The following is a 19,022-nucleotide window of genomic DNA, read 5'->3' on the forward strand; positions in this document are numbered from 1 at the left end:
TAAAAATTGTACATAATATCCTATTTTTTTATATCTGTAGTATCTATAGTGATGTTCTTTCTTACTTTCTGATCATATTTTTTGTGTGTGTGTCATCTGTTTTTATTCTTATTCTGTCCAAGGAGAGGTTTTTTAAGCTTTATAAGTCTTTTCAAAGTCTCAAGTTTTAGCTTTATTGATTTTTTTTTTTTTACTGCACGTTTCTTTATTTCATTGACTTAAGTACTGTATTTCCTTCCCTCAACTTTTTTATGATTTAATTTGCTGTTCTTGAATGATTAGTTCATTCATCTTCAGGCTTTCCTTTCTAATATATGAATTTAGATTGTAAATTAGTACAACTTTAGGTACATCTTCTATTTTGATATATGTAGTATTTTGATTAGCAGTTCAAAATATATTTTAATCTTCCATTTTTATTTCTCTTTGAATCACAGATTCTGTATTTTTTGTTCCCAATCATAAAGGGTATTTTTAAAAGTACTGTTGTTATTTTTTGGCTAGCTTAATTCTACCGTGGATAATGAACATGGATTCAGTTTTTTTAAGTAGTTAGGCCTTTTTTCATGGCCCAATATGTGGTAAATTTTTATAAAATGTTGCATGTGCATTTGAAAATGAATCCTGTAATTCACAGGTGCACATTTCTATAAAATCAGTTGGGTCCAATTTGTTAGCTATGTTGATCAAATCCTCTAGATCTTAATAATTTTATTGTCTGCCTATTCTATCAATAACAGAGAAGTGTCTTAATATCCTCTACTACTTTGTGGATATTTCTATTTCCTTTGTTTTCTGTCAATTTTTATTCATTTTGGTGCTTTGTTATTAGGTAGATATTAATTTAGAATTGTATGTTTTCTTGGTGATTTGAATCTCTAACCTGATGAAATAACCCTCTTTATCTCCTTTCATGCCTTTTGCCTCCAAGTCTACCTTGACTGATACTAATATAGCTACACCAGCTTTCTTTTGTTTAATGTTGGCATTTTTCCATTTTTTACTGTCAGCCTTACTGTATCCTTATATTTATTAGCCTGCAATCAGCATGTAATTAGGTTTTGTATTTATCTAGTTGCCATTCTTTATTTTAGTCCATTTATATTTAATATTATTCCTGACATAGTTGGCTTTATACTTACCATCTTGTTAGTTTTATATCTGTCCTACCTGTTTTCTTGTCCTTTTTCCTTTTTGCTTCTTTTGGATTAATCAAGTGATTTTTAAAATTTCATTTCCCATCTCTACTAGATCTTTAGTTACCCATTCTTTTATTGTTCATTTAATGGGTACCCTAGAAATTTTGTACATGTATCCTGACTTACTCATTTGTTACCTAACGCAAGAGTACTAAACAAATTATTTTACTACCGCTGAAACTTTGCTGTTACATATTTTAATCAAATACTTTTTCTAAGTTCTATCTTAAATGCAGTTAAGTGAATACATCTTAAGTGTACAACTTAATTTTTACATATATATGCTCCCATGTAATACCACCTACATCAAGATCTATTCTTTCTTAGCTTTTAATTGTTTGTGATTTTTCTGAAGTTTCATTATGATGTACATAGGTCTGAGTTTCTTATTTATACTGATTGAGATTAACTGGACTTCTTTATTACTATAGCTGTGTTAGTATCTTTCATCAGTTGTGGAAACCTGTCAGCTGTTATTTCACTTGTTTCTGTCTTATTCTCCCTTATCTTTCCAAGATCCCAGTTGAATGTATGTTAGAACTCTATTTGTTTACTAACTTGCCCAGTCCAAAAAATTTTTTCAGTAACTTAAGGTTCTGAGAAATGTACTTTTCATATAGGATTTTGGAGCTCACTAAAGGATTAGCTTAGCTGCTGTAGATGAAAACTGGGAAGATACTAATTTAAATGCACATTATAGACACATACAGAGAATGTCTCATAAACTGTATAATTATTAAAAGGATAGCCATAATGAAAAGTCTTAAACAGTAGTTTGGTTTATTTTCTTTAACCTGAAAGACTATTGGACAGCTCACTTTCTATAAAAATTGTAAATGTAGTTTTTTGTGGATTCGTAGAAAGAATTATAAAAAGTAGATTTCTACTATTAGGGAAAAAACATTTCTCAAGTTACTAAGTACCATTTTTTGCACTTAATATTTCTAAATTTATTAAGTAATTTATAATATTGGAAATATTGTCTACTTTCCAATATTTCTAATAATATTAGAAATCTACTTAACTTTGCTGTAGAACTAAGGCATGAAGTTTTAATTTTGTGGTAGAAAAATTGTGTTTTTAGCTGAGTAAAGCTCTAAATCCCTTTAACTTTTTGCCTCCTATTTACAACATGGTTTGTTTTCTGTTTCTTTTCCATTTTAGGATGGTCTTGTTAATGTAGGATGGATGGACTGTGTCACCCAGGATAACCTTTGTAAAAGCTTAGATATTACAACAAGTACTACTGCTTATTTTCCTCCTGGAGCCACTTTAAATAACAGAGAGAAAAACAGCATTTTGGTATGAATCACTTTAAACTAATTCCTTTACATATAATATACAAATGCACTCAAAAATAATACATTATTTTTGTAAGCAGTGAGCAAAGAAATGAACAATTTATATTATCTTGTGGAACCCTTATTTAGAACAGATATTTAATTTCTGAGATTCTTTTTAATACATGCTTCAGATTATAAAATTTAAGGATTATTTTTAAGCTGAAGATTACATTTCATTTAAAGTCATTACATCTTTACATTTAAAATTACCTTACATTTAAAACCATTATATTTTTAAACCGCAAAAGTATGGAGTACATTCCTAGGTTATATGAAAGAGCATTTATACCATGAGTTTTCATTGTTTTTGATTTAATTGTTTATTTTCTCTTTTTTGAGACGGAGTCTCGCTCTTGTCACCCACTCTGTAGTGCGGTGACACAATCTCAGCTCAGTGCAACCTCTGCCTCCCAGGTTCAAGTGATTCTTCTGCCTCACCCTCCTGAGTAGCTGGGATTACAGGCACCCACCACCACACTTGGCTAATTTTTGTACTTTTAGTAGAGACGGGGTTTCACCATGTTGGGCAGGCTGGTCTTGAACTCCTGACCTCAGGTGATCTGCCCACCTCGGCCTCCCAGAGAGCTGGGATTACAGGCGCGAGTCACCACTCCCAGCCTAACTGTTTATTTTCTAATGTTAAAAATATAGATCAGTGGTAGTTTTGGCTGGGGCCTAAGTATTTTTCTAAAGTACCCCATGGGATTCTGGTGTAAACTCAGTTTTCACATCTACTAATGTGGCATACCTCCCTAAGTTTGAATGAGGAAACTGAGGCTCAATCTAGTTGTCAAGGAACTGAGATAAATAGTGGGATATTGGATGGGTCACTATGTAATCCCAAAAGAAAATAAGGACTCTGATAAGACAAATCTCCTTTAGTTTTCCCTCTGTATTTTAATTCTGCTTTTTTTAGATGTTGATAAAGATAACATATACTCTTTTCAGAAATTCACATATGGCACAAAGCTGTATAAAGAAGATGCAAAATTCCCTAAAACCAAATCACTAATAGACAGCCACCATCAAATCTTGGTAAATACCCATCCAGATCTCTACTGACATATATATGCAATTATGACTTTGTGCCAGCAATTCTCTAGTTTATATCTGTGGCTGAAATCTCTGTTTTCCACTCCAGATATATTATACACATGCACCTATATATATGTGTGTGGATGTGTGCATGTGCGCTTCTGTATTTATATGTATGTATGTACATACGTATATATCACTGCTCATTCAGTATCTCCCTTGGGATATTAGTCTGTGTCTCATATTTAAATGCCTATAACCATATTCCCAATATCCCCCCATAAATCTGCTTCATCCAGATTTTTCCCATATTATTTGATGAAAACTCTGTCCTTTATTATTCAGGCCAAATGCCCTGGAGTTATTCTTGATTTCTCTTTTTCTCATACCTTATAACGAATTCATCAAGAAGATCTATGGCTCTATCTTTAAAATGTGTTTATATGCATAAAATGGATGGATGGATACAGATATGTAATTTTTCATAAATGGGATAATATAGTAGATTCTATTTTGTAATCTAGTTTTTTTCACTCAGTGTATCAGGAAAATACTTTCTTATTTAAAAATATACATTTTATATGCATACTTTATTATTTTATGAATGAATATGTATACATTATCCTTGAAGTAATTAATGATACCTGGGTGGTAAGTCATTGACTACATGTGACACACTTAGTTTAATCAGTTCCTTCTTGGTGTGTGTTTCTACTTTCTTAAGATTATAAGCAGTGTTGTAATGAGCAATCTTGTGTATTTATCCTTGTGCACTTTTTTAGTTATCTTTTTAGAATGGGAGTGCTGTGGCCATTTTAAACTCAATTGGTATTGCCAGATTGCCCTCCAGAAAAGTTGTGCTAGTTTATTCTGTGCCATCAGTCCACAAGGATTGCCTACACCCTGTCCAACAGTAGAGCCTCTTGCCTTCAGTATTACAGTCTCTGGGCTTCATGATAGAAAATTGCAAGGTCAAAGACAGGAAACAGGAATGAATGACTCTGGAAATGTAATAACAGGGAATGGTAAATTAAACACTACTTGTCCCTTCCAAAAGCATTCAGGTTTTGAAATATGAAACAGTATGCCAGCTAAATATATATGGTTGGTGGAATTCAGAGGCTAGATAAGACAGCAGTCCTTTATAGGTATAACTATCAAATTCTCCTCTAACAGAAACAGGTTTATAATGAGGTTCTAGTAGATTAATCACTGCAAGTTTATATAGGCTGTGTAATAGGCATTTTAGTAAAATCTTCATAGTGAATAGGACTAAAGTGAATAAGCTGTAGAACTGAGGCGTGAAAGATTTGTTTTGGCATTTTAAGCTCTTTGGTAGCAGAGCTATTTCATATAGACCTCTAAGAATGTTTATGCTATAGATTTTTTTTTTTTAAGTTTTAAGGAAAGAATCTTAGAAAAAAACCTGAATTTTTATTCTTATGTTGTACCTATTGTTTTTAGCCATATGTTTGTTCTCATGCTTAGCATGATTAAGCTGTGGATTCCATGATTGTTCGTACAAGTTTTTAATGAGTTTAAGGAATACTTAAACTGTTAAACATAGATGGTTCATAATTAAAGACATATATTAAACTCTGTTTTGTCACCTTTCATATACATTTTCTTGATGTAACCATTGCTGCATTCTTTATAATAACAGCTGCTTCATTCAGAGAATCAGACCAGCAGGGAGAGAGAGTTCTATGACAAAAAAAAGTATGCTGAGGATAAAATATTGACAGAAATAAAGGAGATTTGTTAGAAGGGCCTTTTATACTCATTTGTGTTTTAAATAAGAGACTCAGGCCTAAAACAAGTTTAAGATAAGATCTGTATCATTATATTTTACTCTAAAAATTCCTAAGTGGTTTGGTTTTTAGGTGAAAACCTCTATAATGAGCAATAAGATCCATTCCAATTTTCCAGTTTTAAGTTCCTCTTAATTAATCTTGATTATTCGTTGGGGAAAGAAGTGTCTTCGATAATCTATTCTTCTTCTTCTAGTGTAATAAAAATTCTTAAGTGAATGTGTAAAGCATTGGCATTCTGTAAAACATGGTTAGCATTAAAATTAAGCTAAACATAATGTTTTTCTTGATGATTGAGAGGTCACTCAGGATTATTCTGAGGATTTTTATAGAATACACAGCATAATTAATTAAAAATTCCAGTTAATGCAACACCTTATAATGGAATTTATTGTATATCACTATTCAAGAAACAACCTCATTATATAATATTTTTGATAATTGCCAAAATACACTTTTTTGTTTTTGAAAAAAGACATTTGGAATTGTTTGAAAAGCTGTTTACCTTCTATAATCATTTTCCTAAAAATACTACATTGGAAATTGAAAAAACAAAAGAAAGATATCAAATATAATGAATATTTATTCAAAAAGATTACAATGTGATTTTCTTTTTCTAGTTTCTTAACTCATTGGATGCTAAAGAAATATATTTGGAAGTAATACATAATCTTCCAGATTTTGAACTACTTTCGGCAAACACACTAGAGGTAATGTTTTTATTAATAATGATAAATAGCAATGAACATTGGTAACATTTCAAGTCTTAACATTTTAAAATCAGCATTTGTTTTATTCATCTCTAGAGAGAATTGAAAGTAGCAGTTTCAAAGGATTATATATTAGTCATTTGTAGGTTAAATTATAATTGGAGTTCTGGTGTTGCTAATTCAGGATAGATCTGTAGTTATGGAAAACCTACCCAGTCCTGAAGGTGGGCTTCAAAAGGAGCATGAGAAAAGGCAGAATTTTAATCACAGCAACTTTGGATCTGATTCGTAACTTTTTGTTCTTGCTTACAGAACAGATTATATTGATTACTAAGAAGAAGTATTCAGTTTATGGATAGAATGCTGAGAAATATTGCTTGTGGTAGAATCATTTTTTTTCTATTAGGTTGATGCAAAAGTAATTGAAGTTTTTGCCATTTAAAAGTACTGGCAAAAACCACAGTTACTTTTGCACAAAATGAAATACTTCCTAACCACGGATCTTTTGAAGTCTGTATCACTACCAGATCTTATGTGTTAAGCCTGAAAAACTGACAACTTTGCCACTCAACTTCTTAGCTATATGCTGTTAAAATCATGTATTTGTTTTTGGCAGTCATCTACTTTAAGATTTTATAATTTAGTGGCTAACCCTTCTGGAATATTTGTTTATTTTACATAGCATTATTGTAAGTAAACTACAAAATAAGAGAATGAGTGGGTCCGAATTTTAGACAGTATTTTGAAATAATGGGTAGGGGAGGTAAAACTAACTTCAAGTCATAGAAATGAAGATTACAACCTTTAGAATTTCCCATCTCTGACATGTCCTTTCTTTATCACTTTTAGGACCGTTTGGCTCATCATCGGTGGCTCTTATTTTTTCATTTTGGAAAAAATGAAAATTCAAATGATCATGAGTTGAAAAAACTAAAAACTTTACTTAAAAATGATCATATTCAAGTAAGAAAAATGTATTCTGCCTAGCCTTCTGCTGGTGTACTTTAAATTTAACACATATAGTAATTAAATTTTAAATTACATAAAAAGTCTTATTTGAAATTATAAGAAGCCTATAAGTGCTTTTGGTCTTGATTTGTGCTTTCTTTTTCCTCTTTTTTATTAAAAGTTTATATGTAATCTGAAAGTGGCTAATTTTCATTTATTTCAGCATTTGATAAACCTGTATCATACAATTTTTCTGGAATGCATACTATAGGAAGTTATCTTTCCCTTTTAAAAATTCTTATTTCTTTATATAAGTAATTCTCGGTCATTGTTTAAAAATCAGGACAATAAATAAGTACAAAAATGAAGTAATTGTCTAAAAACATCACCCATACTCTTAACATTGTTCATAACCCTGCTAAGTATTTACTGTATTACCATTTAAACATTTTGTGAGTGCCCATATGCGTATGTAGGCATATGTATATGTGTGCACATGCATACATATTGTAATGGCCATTGTAATAGACCTACACATGCAAATGTATATGTCTGCGTTTTAATCAAAATGAATTCACTGTATACTTTTTTTGTTAACTTTTGTCATTCAGCAATATCATAAACTTTTTCACAGGCTTGCAAAAATGCATATATATTTATATGTATATAAAATCTCTATATCCATGTACACATGTATATCCTTATTATTCCCTAAAGGCTACATAGTGGCTTACTATATGGCTATGCCATAATTGTTTAGCAAATCTTCTCTTACTGATTCTATGTCGTTTCCTTTATTTTTTATATCAAATTATGCAGATCTTATCTTTAGTGTGGGAAATTTTGTTTTCTTTTTTTTATTTTGAGACAGAGTCATTCTGTCACCCAGGCTGGAGTGCAGTGGCATGCTCTTGACTCACTGCAACCTCGGCCTCACGGGTTCAAGTGATTCCGGGTTCCAGTGATTCCCTCCTGAGTAGCTGGGACTACAGGCGCATGCCACCAAGTCCGGCTAATTTTTGTACTTTTAGTAGAGACTGGGTTTCTCCATGTTAGCCAAGCTGGTCTTGAATTCCTGATCTCAGGTGATCCGCCCACCTCAGCCTCCCAAAGTGCTGGGATTACAGACATGAACCACCACACCTGGCCATATGGGAAATTTTCAACTCAAGGTTATGTTTTCTTAAATGGTTTTTATTCTCATTACTAGAGTCCTCCAGAAAGTTTTATCAGTTTATAATCTCACTGACAGCACATGGGTGGCCATTTCTCCATACTATGCCCACCATGGTACTCTCATTCTTCATAATCTTCACAATTCCAATAGGCCACAAGTGATATGTTAACAATATTCACTTTCATTTAGTTGCTTTCTACTGGTTGGGGGAAAAATACTTTTTCATGATTATTAGCAGATCATAATTTTTCTCCAGTTAATTTTCTCTTTGTATCTGTGGCCTATTTTCTTTTTTCTGATGGGATGTTTGTCCAGTTTTGTTTGTTTGTTTTTGTTGATGTGATGTAGTGTTGCTCTGTCAGCCAGGCTGGAGTGCATTGGTGTGATCTAGGCTCCCTGCAACCTCCGCCTCCCGGATTCAAGCAGTTTTCCTGCCTCAGCCTCCCAAGTAGCTGGGAATACAGGCGCAAGCCACCACACCTGGCTACTTTTTGTATTTTTAGTAGAGACATGGTTTCACCATGTTGGTCAGGCTGATCTCAAACTCCTGACCTCAGGCGATTCACCCACCTCAGCCTCCCAAAGTGCTGGGATTACAAGCATGAGCCAGCGCACCTGGCCCATCTTGTTTCTTAATGGATCTTCTGTCTTAAATGCCACGAATTTGTTCCCGGTTTATCATTTGGCTGTTGTGCTTACGTTCTTCTTTTTCACACAGTTTGAAAACATTAACCTTTTTCTTCATTATTTCTGCTTCTGAAAATGATCTCTCCTCTATCTCAAGATTATATAAACATTCTCTACATCTTCAGAAAGTAGGTTTCTGGAATAACTTCATATTTTCTTGGGAATTTCCTCAGGTTTTTGTTAACTCTCTAGGAAGCATTTTTTAACTAAATTGAGTCTTATTATTAAATATAAATGAATTATTTCTGTCTCTTATTTTCATAGCCTATTAGCTTCTGTTTAAAAACTGTGTCATTAGGGCAATGCCATTTTTGGATTATCATGAATATTTACAAATCAAATGGCTAAGACTATTTTTATCAAATTTGACCTTCTTTTTCTCCTTTAGGTTGGCAGGTTTGACTGTTCCTCTGCACCAGACATCTGTAGTAATCTGTATGTTTTTCAGCCATCTCTAGCAGTATTTAAAGGACAAGGAACCAAAGAATATGAAATTCATCATGGTAAGAATAGAAAACATGATAAAAAATGTAGCTTCATTTTCATATAGAGGTTTTCTAATTGTGCTTTTTAAATTTATTTTGTATGGACATGCTTATTGTAAATAACTTTTCTCAGTAAATATGAGGACAGATATTTTGAATTATATGTAGTCATTTTATTCTCTTTACCCTTCTTTTTAACATAAATGCCTTTTCTCTATTCAATATTTTGATCAGGGTTTCTGGTGATAAGTCAAGCTAGTGAGAAATTCAAGTCCTGCTTGTTGGCAAAAGTAAGCAACACCTGCAGTTTATATTCCAGCTTGCCATGTGTATCATCTCAGCCATTATAGGCAATTTCCAGACATTCTTTTTGGTTTTTCTCCCACTAGACTTCCGATTAACTGCCTTGTTATCTTTCTTGCATTTATAATTTTATTTCAGCTTATTTGGGACTTTAGCTCTGCATTTATGTGAGTGCAGTCTCAACTCCAAGAGTTCGGACTACAGCAGAGTCCTTGTCCTGAAAGAAGTCAAATGTAGCAAAAGAAAGACACAGACTACCAACTGTCATACAGTTAAGTGAATAACACATACCGATGAAATGCCCGTTAGCACCTAGCACTGCTTTCAATGTTGAGGATATAAATTTGTAAGACATGAACTCCTTCAAGAAGTTTAAAATAGTGTAGTAGGGAATGGAGGAGGGAGATCCATAAGAAAACATAAAAAATACCTTAATGGTCATTATGTATTAACTACAACAAGATAAAATAGACTTCTGCATAGTAGAGGTCAAGAAGTGGTATTTGAATTGAGCATAAAGTGCTCACTTTCCCCAAGCAACTATAGGGGAAAAAGAAGTGAGACCTCTAGGCTGGAGGAACTTTGTGAGCAAAGGTTTGGGGTAAGATAACCCTCACAGTAACTACTGTTTATTCACTGCTTTCTACAAGTCAGACATTCTGCCAAAAGCCTCGCATACGTGATTCATTTTTATCTTTACAACAGCCCAGTGAAGGAGAAAATGGAGACTCAGAAAGGTTAAGTAACTTGCCGTATGACAGACAACTGGAAACTAGCCATGGTAGATTTTGAATCAAAATTTGACTGACTCCAAAACCTAGGTTTAAACTGTACATCATGCACTAAAAGTGCTAGAAATGACTAAGTTTTAATAATAGAATTATATTATTTTTAATCTCTCAAATAGTTATCAGACATCCCTCTTCTCTGTGCTTACTGCTTTGTTTTAGGCCCATTATCTCCTTCATCTATTATAATAATATCCTCTAGGAGGGTTGCTTATCTCCTAGCCTTTCTTCCTTACAATCGATTCTTTGTTTTGTTTGCAGTTATTGTCCATTCCATTCTTGTGTCACTTTTCTGCCTTGACTTTCCTGATTTCTTATAGCATAAGCTTCAGATTCCTTAGCATAGAAGCAATAATCTTGTCTGTTTTGCTCACTGCTCTATCTCCAGCACCTAGAGTGGTGCCTGGCACATAGTAAGAACTCAGGAAATGTTTGTTCAGTGAATGGGATATGTTTACAGTCTGGCTCCGCCAGTTTTTCCAATCTTAATTCCCACTGCTGCCCCTCCAGATAGTCTTAGCTCCAGCTACCTTTGGTTTGCTCACTGCTCTATCTCCAGCACCTAGAGTGGTGCCTGGCACATAGTAAGAACTCAGGAAATGTTTGTTCAGTGAATGGGATATGTTTACAGTCTGGCTCCGCCAGTTTTTCCAATCTTAATTCCCACTGCTGCCCCTCCAGATAGTCTTAGCTCCAGCTACCTTTGGATCCTTGTGAATGCCATATTCTTTCACTCCTCTAGGTGCCTTCACACATGATTTTTCCTCCTGCATTGTAATCACTCCTTCCTGTTCCACAGGATATTTAGCAAACACCAAATTGCCCTTCAAAACTTAAAGCAGCTTCTTCCCTGGGAAATACATTGTGAATCTCCAAGCACTTCCTTTTATGTGCTCTTACAAACTTTGTAATAGAACTTACATTGTTTAGATTAAAATAGTTATTGAGCATCTACATGTACCAGGTACAGTACTGAAGAATAGGAAAAAATGTGAACTATAATTAGTAATCTCTAATACAAAGAACATTGTGGGCTATTAGGGAAAACAGACAAATAAATGGACAATTATTTTTTTTATGGACAGGTTTTTAAAAATGTTTGCAGTGGGAAGTATTTATTGTCTATTGCTTAGTAGTAAATTACCCCAAAACTCAGTGGTTTAAAACAAACATGTATTAATTCACAGTTTTTTTGGTCAGGAATCTGAGAACAGTTTAGCTGGGTAGTTCCAGACATGGATTTTCTCATGAGGTTGCATTCAAAATACACAAGGGCTCTGGTCCTCTGAAGGCTAGACTAGCTACAGGGTCTGGTTCCAAGCTTACTCCTGCGATGGTCAGGAGGCCTCATATGGCAGGAGGCCTAAGTTCCTCACTGGCTGTTGGCAGAGGCCTCAGTTCCTCATCATGTGGTCCTTTGTAGGGCTGCTCTCAATATGGTAGCTAGCTTCTCTGATAGTAACAGAGATGAAGAGAAGTAGATTTGTAAAAGACCAAGAATGCAAAATCAGTATTACTTGGTGACTGTTGAGATGTGTGGGAGGTCGAGAGAGAGAGAGTCAAGGATAATACCTATGTTTCTGTCTTGACGAAATTGCAATTGAGTGATTGTACTATTCAGTGTAAGTGGACTGTGGTAGCAACGTAGAAAACGGATTAGTTAAGGAAAGCTGAGTGAAGAAACACTAGCCAGGTTATTACAGTAGGCCAGACTGAGTTCAGGCAGTAGCAATGGGTTGGAAATGGTAAGAATGGAATGGATAGAATTACTATGATACAGGGCAGAGAAAAAAGTCAAGGCTTACTCTGGGGAATTATATTTAGCCAGCTAGTGGATAATTATGTTATTGCCAAGATAAGGATGGTGAGAAAAGGAGCAGGTTTGGAGGAAAGTAACACAGCCTTAATTTGAATATATGGCCATGTGTCAACGACAGAGACGTCTTCTGAGAAATGTGTGGTTAGGTGATTTCATGGTTGTGCAAACATCAGAGAGCGTACTTTAAAAACACTAGATGGCATAATCCACTACACATGTAGGCTATACAGTATAGCCTATTGCTCCTAGGCTACAGATCTGTACAATGTGTTACAGTGTACTGAATACCATAAGCAACTGTAACAGTGGTAAGAGTTTGTGTGTCTAAATGTATCTAAATATAGAAAAGGGGTAATGTGTTGCACTGCAGAGTTACAACAGCAACACCATCACTGAGCCATAGGAATTTTTCAGCTCCATTATAATCTTATGGGATCCCATCATATAGGTGGTCCACCATTGCCTGAAATATCATTATTCAGGACTGTATTGTGTTTGATGTGTTTACGTGATATCCAAGTACAAATTTTTCACTGGGAAGTTGGTAACACGGGTTTTGAATTCCTAAGAGAAGTCCAGGTTGTAGAAAACGATTTAGGAGTTAGGCCATAATAATCACCAAAGTAAGCGTAAATAAAGAACCCTATAAAAAAGTCATTGTTCTACCTCTGAAGATGAGGGAACATTTCAAAAAGATTTTGACTTTTTTTTTTTTTTTTTTTTTTAGATGGAGTCTCACTCTCACCGGGCTGGAGTGCAATGGCGAGATCTCCGCTCACTGCAACCTCCACCTCCCAGGTTCAAGTAATTCTCCTGCCTCAGCCTTCCGAGTAGCTGGGACTACAGGCACATGACACCATGCCTGGCTAATTTTTTGTATTTTTAGTAGAGACAGGGTTTCACTGTGTTAGCCAGGATGGTCTCAATCTCGTGACCTTGTGATCTGTCTGCCTTGGCCTCCCAAGTGCTGGGATTGCAGGCGTGAGCCAGCGCGCCTGGCCAATTTTGACATTTTTAGTCCAGGAAACAGAAGAGTGTGCAAGAAAAGGGTACTCCTATCAGAGCTAAGCCCTGTATAGTATACAGAACACTAAAACCTCACCAAAATCAGTTTGTTCATAATTTATCTTCTTTAATATTTTGAGTGTAAAAACTTTGAAATGTTTCTGTGCGTACAAAAAGCAGAATTTGGATTTTAATTTCTCTCATTCACTTTGAAAGGAAAGAAGATTCTATATGATATACTTGCCTTTGCCAAAGAAAGTGTGAATTCTCATGTTACCACACTTGGACCTCAAAATTTTCCTGCCAATGACAAAGAACCATGGCTTGTTGATTTCTTTGCCCCTGTAAGTTATTTTTGTCTGTCAAATTCTAACATTTTCAGATTTTCTCCTGTTATGGCAAAAAGACATTTTCTAGATAACTTTGAATCATTAGTACTAGAACTGTGTCATCCATTGTGGCCACTAATGTACATTGCTTCTAAATGAGTGCTAATGTAATTACCCCTCCAGGGAAGGTTTGCCACTAAATACAGTTTGTGTTACTTAGCATATTACTTGTTGCAGAAATGATGGGGGGGTGCGGTTTGTGTCATTTGGCTCGGTGCTTATGAATATTTTTTCTTCCCTAGTGGTGTCCACCATGTCGAGCTTTACTACCAGAGTTACGAAGAGCATCAAATCTTCTTTATGGTCAGCTTAAGTTTGGTACACTAGATTGTACAGTTCATGAGGGACTCTGTAACATGGTAAGGCAAAGTATCAAAAATTATTCTAATTAATTTTATAAAATGGAGACCTTTGGGCTGTTTATTATTAAAACAATAAAATAACTTAGAAATAATACATCTTCTATTTAGAGTAGTAACAAATTATTTAAACAAATAATTTTTTTAGAAAATGGTATCAAATATGATTGGATTAAACCATGAATAGCTAATCAGTGGATTGAATGTAAATAAGGTCTTATTTATCAAATTCAGGCAGCTGTTTTCATTAACTTGATAAAATGCTTATATGATTTTCCAGTTATTTAAGATTGTTATATTTATTTAATATTTTTGACATTTTATAATTTTTTTCCTTTGGCTTTCCTCATACTTCTAAGTATATTTGCTGGAAGGAAGTTAAAACAATGAACAAGCCTTTTGAAATCTTTGTTTAAATGAAAATATTTTCTCAGGTAAATATTCACTCCTCAATTGCAGGAAAAACTAGAAATTATATACCGTAGAATGAAAGTACATAATATCACCTATAAAATACTCTTGGGGAAAAAAAAAAAAAAAAAAATCAATCCTATAGTAGATCTATCTCCAGATCTATTAGTCTATAGGAAATCGAATGACAAGAGAGCATATTAAGTGACACCATGGATATGAAATCTATAATTTCCAGTATGTGGAGAACTTTACAGGACAAACACCCAGTTTATTGGTCATAATACATTGTATATAGTGGAGGAGAGATTAAAGAGACTTAACAAACTGTCAGTCAAATACAACATTTAGACTTTGTTTGGATGCAGTTTAAACAAACCAAGTGCAAAGAAAGATGATTGAGGAAATGTGAACACTGACAAGATATCTGATGATTTCAGGTAATTATTGTTAATTTTTGACAACAAAACTGATACTATGGTTATATGGAGGGGAGTCCTTACATTTTAAATATACTGAAATATTTGTGGATGAAATTACAGATCATCTGAAATTTGCTTTAAAATAATCTTAGGAGTAGACTAGAAAGGGAGTATAAGTGAAATAAAAAGCCGTGAGTCAGTGATTATTGTAGCTATATGAATACGCGAGAGTTTGTTGCTCTCTACTTTTGTGAATGTTTTAAATAACTCATAAAAAAAGTTAAAAAAAAATAGATGGAGAAAAGATAAAGGGAAAAAAGAAATGGGAAGAGGAAGGAAAACAAAAGAAAGCCATACATTTTTAGAACATCATAGAAGTTTAAGCCAGCAGCAGTGGCACATGGCTGTAGAAATTTCATTAAAATACATTTTTATAAAAGGAAATGAATAAGGCCTTTGGTTTTGAATGTTTTATCTGTAACTTTGAAAGAAATGCCAAAGATACAAAATTAATGTGGTAAACAATAATTATCTTAATTTTAATTCCTTCAGTTTTTCTACTTTCCATCTTAGCTCGTTAAACAAATGTGAGTTCAGTGTAAGCGTTTAAAACTGATATCCGATTTACCTGGAATAGAGGCCAAAATTCACACTCACCAATTAGTTGCCACTCACTAATTGGTTGACCTTGACCAAGTTACTTGGCCTCTCAGTAGCTTAGTTTCCTAATCTATACAGTGGGTTTTATAATTTTAGCAACTAAGTAGAATTGTTGTGAAGAATAAATGAGAAACTACATGTTAAATGCTAAAATAATGCTCAACACATAGTAAACACATTAAATTTCAGCTGTAATCGCTTTGTTAATCAATGAATTATTTGAATTTGCACACATTTTTCAAGACTAATATAAATGTTTCCATTGTTTTTTCAAAAATTATTTTGAATCCTGGTCAAAGATTCTAATTTGCTAATGAGTACTTAAAACTTTAAGAGTACAAAGTTCAGCTACAGCAAATCTACAGACAGGGATCTCTTTATAACTTAAAAAGTAAAAATAAGAGCTTGAGAGAGATGCTTCCTGGGCTGGTGCCCATTTTATTTCTGAGAAGGAAATTAAGCATTTCCTACTATAAAGGCTATCTTGAAGAAAGAATACAAAGTGATTACATTCATAGGGCATGATTCATAATTCTTTAACCTAAAATATAATCATGTACCCCCTAATTATTTATGTCTTTATTCTTGCTATGTTATTTCCTGATCATCATCATCTATTTGTAGAAAAAGTATTTATTATGGTTTAAAAAAAGACTCAAGCTAGAGATACAGCCTGTTCTTTATAGCCTCTTCTTACCTTGGTTCAGGAGAGTAAAAAGGGACCATTCGTGTAATTACCATGTCGATTTCTCAATGTTTCAATGTCTATGGTTTTCATGGCTAATGGAGCAGCTATAAATAAGGATCAGGTATTCATCAGTATTTAGCAGTATTCATTGCCATGAGTGCTTTGCTAAATTTGGTGAGACTAAAATTTTTGTCACCAGCAATTTAGAAATGGGTTTTTAAAATCCTGTTAGAGGCAAACTTGTTATAAATTTGTAACAAATAGGTGAAATCTATAAAATCTTTAATTTGTATTCTCCTTCCTATCAGTATAACATTCAGGCTTATCCAACAACAGTGGTATTCAACCAGTCCAACATTCATGAGTATGAAGGACATCACTCTGCTGAACAAATCTTGGAGTTCATAGAGGTATTTCAAACTATAGACTATGTGGCTAGAAATTTGTCTTTTTATATGTTACACCCTGTATGAATATTTCATATTGTTTAATAGGATTTATTCTTTCCATGCCCAAACTATTTTCTGACAAAATGATCTTTAAAGAATTTTTCTAATGTTTTACTGTTACTAAACTCAACGTAAATCTGTGTTTTACTTGTTACCTGGTATGTACAGTGCCTTATAAACAATGGACACAATTCTTTATTGAACATATGCAGTATACTTTCACCTCGTCACCCGCTTGCGCTGTTTTCTCTGAAAATGAGTGTCCGGCATCTTCAGCATCTTTTTTTTTTTTTTCTTCTCAGTAACACTCTTGATTGACTGAAATACAGGGGCTTCCTAGAAAAAAATGAAAAATTCTTGTTTATTATTATCCATTTAATGACTCTCCAACCTTGTCCTACTCATCTGTTCCTCCTTCTCTAACGTAATGTTTTGTGGTGGTTTCCCAGTGAAGCTACCCTCTTCATTAGTATTACCTGATTGTTGTAGGCTGACGCTTTGTTAAAATATCATTTGGAGCAAAGAATCTGTAGAACGGTGTAGTATCGCCAGTCAGAATGTCAGAAAAATGAGATAGTAGGCTTTCCATTAGTAATTAAAGAATCATTTCCAAGCCAGTCATTCTTGGTTCTAGAACAAAACTTTATGGCCTCTGTAGACATCCAGGCAGCCCTTGAAACTTTTGTATTATCCACGCGGAAACTTAAAATCGCCTCTTTTCCCTGCCTGTCATTTTAGTGATATGTAGAGATAAAGGAAAAATAGACCTTGATTTTTTACAAAACTGATGAGCAAAATCCAAACTTAAAAAATCTAAGTTTTATTTTCATTTTTTAAGTTAATTCACATTAGATTTCTTTTAGCTATCCTTAAGTATCTTTTAGTTTCTCAAAAATGAGAACTTTCTAAAGGACATACACAGATTGAGCACCCCTAATCCAAAAATCTTAAATCTGAAATGCTCCAAAGTCTGAATTTCATGTTTAGCCTTGGGTTTCATCCCCAAGATACATGCAAATATTCCAAAATTCAAAATTCACAATACTTCCAAGTATTTTGGATAAGAGATACTCAGCCTGTACCAACGATTTTCCAGGAATATATGAACAGCTGTGTTTTATATACATGTTATAATGGAAGCTATGTTCTCTTCAGGATCTTATGAATCCTTCAGTGGTCTCCCTTACACCCACCACCTTCAATGAACTAGTTACACAAAGAAAACACAACGAAGTATGGATGGTTGATTTCTATTCTCCGTGGTGTCATCCTTGTCAAGTCTTAATGCCAGAATGGAAAAGAATGGCCCGGGTATAGTAAAAATCAATTATTTTTAATCTTAACATTTACTAAGAATGTTTATTTAACAGAATTATTTTGAAACTGATGTGAGTGAACCCACAATTAAATTATTACTTAATAACAGTTCTGATCATACCACTTTGATTCCAGCTCTGTTTCTGTCTGGTACGTGAACGGCATAGCCTACCCTTTTTGTGTGTATAGCATCTGGTACACATTTTTTTTTTTTTCTTTTGGTCAGCGAGGTACAGTCTCACTCTGGAGTGCAGTGGCGCAATCTTGACTCACTGCAACCTCAGCCACCCTCGTAGCTGGGATTACAGGCATGTGCTACCACGTCTAGCTAATTTTTGTATTTTTAGTAGAAACAGGGTTTTGCCATGTTGGCCAGGCTGGTCCTGAACTCCTGGCCTCAAGTAGTCTGCCTACCTCTGCCTTTCCAAGTGCTGGGATTACAAACATGAGCCACCGTGCCCAGTATATCCGGTGCTTTTAACTAAATTGTTGCCAAAAACAACCCAAAACTTTACCTCATTTTTTGTTTCAATTTTTTCTAATTTTTTTTCTGCTTTATTTTTAGAGCTTAAAGATAACATTTCCTCACATATTGTAGGACTTAAAAGTAAGAAAACAAAAAGCTTTCAGCATGTGTATTAGAAAATTTCCTGAAAATAGGCACCATGTTTTAAGTTGTACAAGATTGGAAACAAATTACTTAAATACCAGAATGGAAAATGCAATTACTACTTCACATTTATTTACAAGATAAAAAATAAATCTGAGTTAAAGTGATTTCTAGTATCCTAACATTTAGGATTACATATTTTTGAGCTCTTTTCAATACAATTTTTAAGTTCAGGTGTGAGTCAGTATAACATATTAGATACCTACAATGCTTGTTTTCATTGGAAAGAGTAATTCTTTGAAATATTGCAAAGACTTTCATTAGTTTCTGGCACTTTGAATTTTAGAAGTACATAGTTTTTTCTCATGTAACAGGTAAATGAAGTAAATTGTTTAATCTGCAATAAT

At 33.9% G+C, this 19,022-nt stretch overlaps 1 protein-coding gene across 4 annotated transcripts in view; it reads left to right on the forward strand.

The window, feature by feature from the left end:
* Window positions 1-19,022, forward strand: part of DNAJC10 (DnaJ heat shock protein family (Hsp40) member C10) — a 59,203-nt gene that overhangs the window by 18,471 nt on the left and 21,710 nt on the right. For all 4 annotated transcript variants that reach the window (XM_003907689.3, XM_009182565.2, XM_009182567.2 and 1 more), the window contains 8 exons: window positions 2,364-2,501; window positions 6,009-6,098; window positions 6,948-7,061; window positions 9,299-9,413; window positions 13,527-13,654; window positions 13,942-14,058; window positions 16,548-16,649; window positions 17,844-17,999. In XM_003907689.3, coding sequence (XP_003907738.2) covers window positions 2,364-2,501; window positions 6,009-6,098; window positions 6,948-7,061; window positions 9,299-9,413; window positions 13,527-13,654; window positions 13,942-14,058; window positions 16,548-16,649; window positions 17,844-17,999 — 960 coding nt within the window. The remainder of the gene's footprint in view (window positions 1-2,363; window positions 2,502-6,008; window positions 6,099-6,947; window positions 7,062-9,298; window positions 9,414-13,526; window positions 13,655-13,941; window positions 14,059-16,547; window positions 16,650-17,843; window positions 18,000-19,022) is intronic.

This window comes from Papio anubis, chromosome 10, assembly GCF_008728515.1.
Source record: "Papio anubis isolate 15944 chromosome 10, Panubis1.0, whole genome shotgun sequence".
Classification (NCBI taxonomy): domain Eukaryota; kingdom Metazoa; phylum Chordata; class Mammalia; order Primates; family Cercopithecidae; genus Papio; species Papio anubis.